At 37.8% G+C, this 4219-nt stretch overlaps 1 protein-coding gene across 1 annotated transcript; it reads left to right on the top strand.

Annotated features, from left to right (window-relative positions):
• The first annotated feature begins 550 nt into the window (after positions 1 to 550).
• On the top strand, positions 551 to 922 carry LOC115966149. The gene has a single exon (XM_031085459.1). The coding sequence runs from the start codon at positions 551 to 553 to the stop codon at positions 920 to 922; it is 372 nt and encodes a 123-aa protein (XP_030941319.1).
• Positions 923 to 4219: the final 3297 nt, after the last annotated feature.

Genomic DNA, 4219 nt, shown 5'->3' with positions numbered 1-4219 from the left:
GCAAGATGGAAAGACTGCTAAATGGGTTTTGCTTCTGTTAGAATTTGATATTAAGTATGTGACTCAAAAGTCTGTGAAGGGGAGAGCAATTGTTGATCACCTAGCCCATTGTTCACTAGAAGAAGCTGAAGAGATCTAATGAGACTTTCCAGATGAAGACATCATGGGGATGGAAGTAGAATCGTGGAAAATGTACTTCGATGGAGCAACAAATCAAAATGGAAATGGAATTAGAGTTCTCTTAATTTCTCCAAAAGGGACACACTTTTCATTTTTTGGCATACTCAACTTTCCTGCCACTAACAATGCCATAGAATATGAAGCTTGCATTATGGGTTTACAAGCAGCCTTGGGCCTAGGAGTGAAGGAGTTAGAGGTATATGACGACTTAACTTTAATAATCTCTTAGATTTAGAATAAATGGAAGATCAAATAAGAAAGGCTTATGCCGTATCGTGAATGTCTTCAGAAGTGGGCCTCAAAATTCAGTAAGATCCAATATCGGTATATGCCAAGGATGTAAAATCAAATTGCAGATGCTTTAGCAACCATGTCATCCATGATGGATGGGCCAAAAGAAGATAAAGCTAGACCGATAGTGTTGGAACAAAAAGAAGAACTTGCTTATTGCATGATGATAGAAGAAGATGAAGGAAAGGATGGAGAAGGCGAATGGTACTCAGACATCCTACAGTACCTCAAGGATGGGACATACCCACTCTCTGCAGACAAGAATGATCAATTAACCATCCGGAGGTTGTCTACTAATTACAGTATTTGTGGTGAAAGGCTTTATCGAAGATCATATGATGAAATTCATCTCCTTCGTGTAATTGCCAAGGAAGCACAGCAAATAATTGAAGAGGTTTATGAGTCAAGCTATGGGCCACATATGATTGCACAATGCTGTCAAGGAAGCTAATGAGACAAGGTTACTATTGGACTACTATGGAAGCTAACTGTGTGGCTTATGTTTGAAAATGCCATCAATGCCAAGTCCATGAAGATCTGAAGCTCATGCCATTACATACCATGACATCACCCTGGCCATTCTCCATATGAGGGATAGATATTATTGGGAAGATTCACCCTACAGCATCTAATGGTCATGAATTTCATACTCGTAGCCATTGATTACTTCACTAAATGGGTAGAAGCTATTTCATACAAGATTCTGAATTCAAAGAAAGTTGCTCAATTCATTTAGACCAATATCACTTGCAGATACGAGGTACCACATGAAATTATCTATGATAATGGGCAACACTTTAAAGGAGAAATAGAGAAGCTACTACAATAGTTCAACATTCAATACCACAAGTATTCACCTTACTGTCTTCAGACTAATGGAGCAGTTGAGGCTGCTAATTAAAATATAGGGCGAATCTTGAAGAGTTACAAGGACTGGCACCTACAGTTGCCCTATGCATTCTAGGGATACAGAACATCAATTCAATCTTCCACAGGAGCCACTTATTATTCATTGGTGTATGGGATGGAAGCAATCCTTCCTATTGAGATGGGTGTCCGTTCACTAAGGACAGTACTGGAAAATGGAATTCTTGAAGTGGATTGATTGCAAAGCAGATACGATTAGCTGTGTATGCTAGATGAGAAAAGACTTAAAGCCTTGTATCATATTCAAGGTTACCAAAGAAGGCTTAGGAAAGTTTTTGACAATAAAGTGAGAACCAGAGATTTAAAGTTGGGGGATTTAGTGTTAAATGAAATCCGAGCTCCGGTCCAAGATGCAAATGGGAAGTTCAAGAAAAATTAGGCAAGCCCATACATTATCAAACAGATATACTCTGGAGGAGTAGCAAGGTTGATGGACTTATGCAAACCCTTTCACTGAGCCAACCAACAGGGATCAACTGAAGAAATACCATGTCTGAGGTAATAGTTTGAAAGCACCACGTCTGAAGTGGTTGTAAATTATGTTATTTCCTTTCCTAGGTTTAACTAAAATCTGAGAGGTTGACCTAGGAAAAAGTTAAGTCAAATAAAAAAAATTCAATGAACTACATGATTACCTGATCCTTCTGCCAAAGGGGTACGTAGTCAACCATGCATTGGTTTTGTCACAATTTCACAAAACCACCATTTGCCCATTAACCAATTTTTTTTTAAAAATTCAACCATTCCATTAAACCATGTCATTACACAAAACCCTAAATCAAACCTGAAACCAAATTAAACCTTAAGAACCCAAACCTTAAACCAAACCATAAAAAATTCCAAACCCCAAAAGCCTACACTTTAAACATAATCCCTAACCTGCAAATCCTAAATAATTCCTAAACATAAGAGTTTTTACATCAACTTTTAAATAAACATGTTCAATGCCAAAAAATAAGAAGGTAACTTTGTCTTCATTCTTTTCTCTTTTTGTTGATCACTAATTTCTACTATGATAGGTACTTTGACATCATTGTCCCTTCTTTTGAATTCATAGTTGTCTTCATCGGGTCTTTCCCGGTTGTCTTTGAGAAATTGTTCTCTCATAGCAATCCTCTCAGCCTCCTTATCAACAATCTTGTCTATCAACCAGTTAGAGTATTCTGTAGTCATCCTGTGAAAGTGAACCTTGACAAAAGATTGGTCCACTTGGTCAGCCATCTCCAATCCCAATAGCATCTTCTGTACAAAAGTAGGATTTGTGTCCACAAGAGTGAAAGATCTTCTTCTTTTGCCACCAGGCATTCCTTCCTCATATTGAATTGCCTTAAGAGTCTATCTCCCTGTAGAAAGTTTCCCTCTATAACCTAACAAGGAAGATGTGATCTGATCCTGAAGACCTCATTAGAGAGGGTGGGCATTTCCATCAATAACAGTCCCATTGAATTGAGGTACTGGATTTCTTGTCTAAGAATTTTACCCAGTCACTCTCAGTTTGGCACTCAGTTTTGATTACAGCCCTACTAAGAAAACTGCTAGGCCCATAATTATTGGTTGTAGGCTTGGCAATCATATTTAATCGCTCCATCAGCCATATCTACAAAGTCAAAGGACTCCTTAAGAAGTTCTGAGTTTCTCCACCATGAAATACAACGTCTAGTCCTAGAAGAGTTTCTACCAAGATCAAAGAAACAAGATTATCACCATCCTTAATTTGATTCACAACACTTATGGCTCAAGCATCCATAAAATCGTGTCTTCCAGCACAAAGAAAAAGTTTTCCCGCTATGTATAAAGCCAAACTGAAGTTTTTTTGCATATTGTCGTTCACTCCATAGGTGCGTTTGTCAATCAGCTGAGAGATAATTGCACGAAGATTCACCATATAATCTTCAATCAAACTATCAGTAATAGAAATAGGAAGACTGAGAGCATCAGATAAAGATTCCTTATGCTTGGGATCACAAGAAACTACTACAAAATTTTTGCTTGGATTATTGCCCAGGATAGCAGAAAATTATTCTATTGTCAGACAGAGTTCAGCGGTGTTCAACTTCGGGATCCCAGAATTTCACAGCAGGACGAAGGAAGTCCCACTTGACTTTGACATTCCTTAGAGCTTTGATTCCCTTTAGTTTATAGTCTGTAAAATTGGTTTTGGTACTGAAATCAAAGCTACAAACCCATCTGTTGATATCATGAATTGTTGAATGAGAAAAATTATGATTGCTAGTCATGGATGACTTTTGCTTATGATTATTATGTGTTACAAACCTTTATGCAGAGATTTGTCGCAGGAGAATTCATTTATATAAGTTGCATCAATTCCTAATCAGGTTTGAAATAGGCTTTAGAGAGTTTGTAGCTGATTAGGAGAGTGTTTCATGATCACAAACGAAGTAAAAAAATTTCAAAAAATGCAAAAATGTGAAACACACGTTGGAAAAGTGTACAGAGTCAACCCACCATGGCGTAAGCATTGTGGCGTGGCCAGGTGCTGTTTGGCACTCTAAAAGTGCCGATCGGCACTCTCAAAGTGCCGAATGGCACTCCTTTGGTGCCAAGTGGCACGCAACCCCTTTATCATATATTCATGCAATTCCATGCAATTTCGCGCTCTTGAACATTTTTTTTAGGATCATTTAACACTCAAAAAGATTTCTTTTTTGGTCAAACTATGGCTTTGTAATGTGCCTAACTCACTTGTTTTTAAAAAATCATCACTTGCATCATTGATTTCAAAAATTGATCAAATCAAGTTTTTTTTCAAGACTCATGAATTCATGTTCCAAACTAGGGGCATTTGCCCATGGCTCATTCA

This window comes from Quercus lobata, chromosome 2 (genome assembly GCF_001633185.2).
Source record: "Quercus lobata isolate SW786 chromosome 2, ValleyOak3.0 Primary Assembly, whole genome shotgun sequence".
NCBI classification, from domain to species: Eukaryota; Viridiplantae; Streptophyta; class Magnoliopsida; order Fagales; family Fagaceae; genus Quercus; species Quercus lobata.
This window is presented reverse-complemented; position numbering and strand designations above follow the sequence as displayed.

Bases quoted from the DNA above. Each gene is read 5' to 3' on its own strand.
- LOC115966149 (XM_031085459.1), top strand. From the start codon at position 551: ATGTCATCCATGATGGATGGGCCAAAAGAAGATAAAGCTAGACCGATA.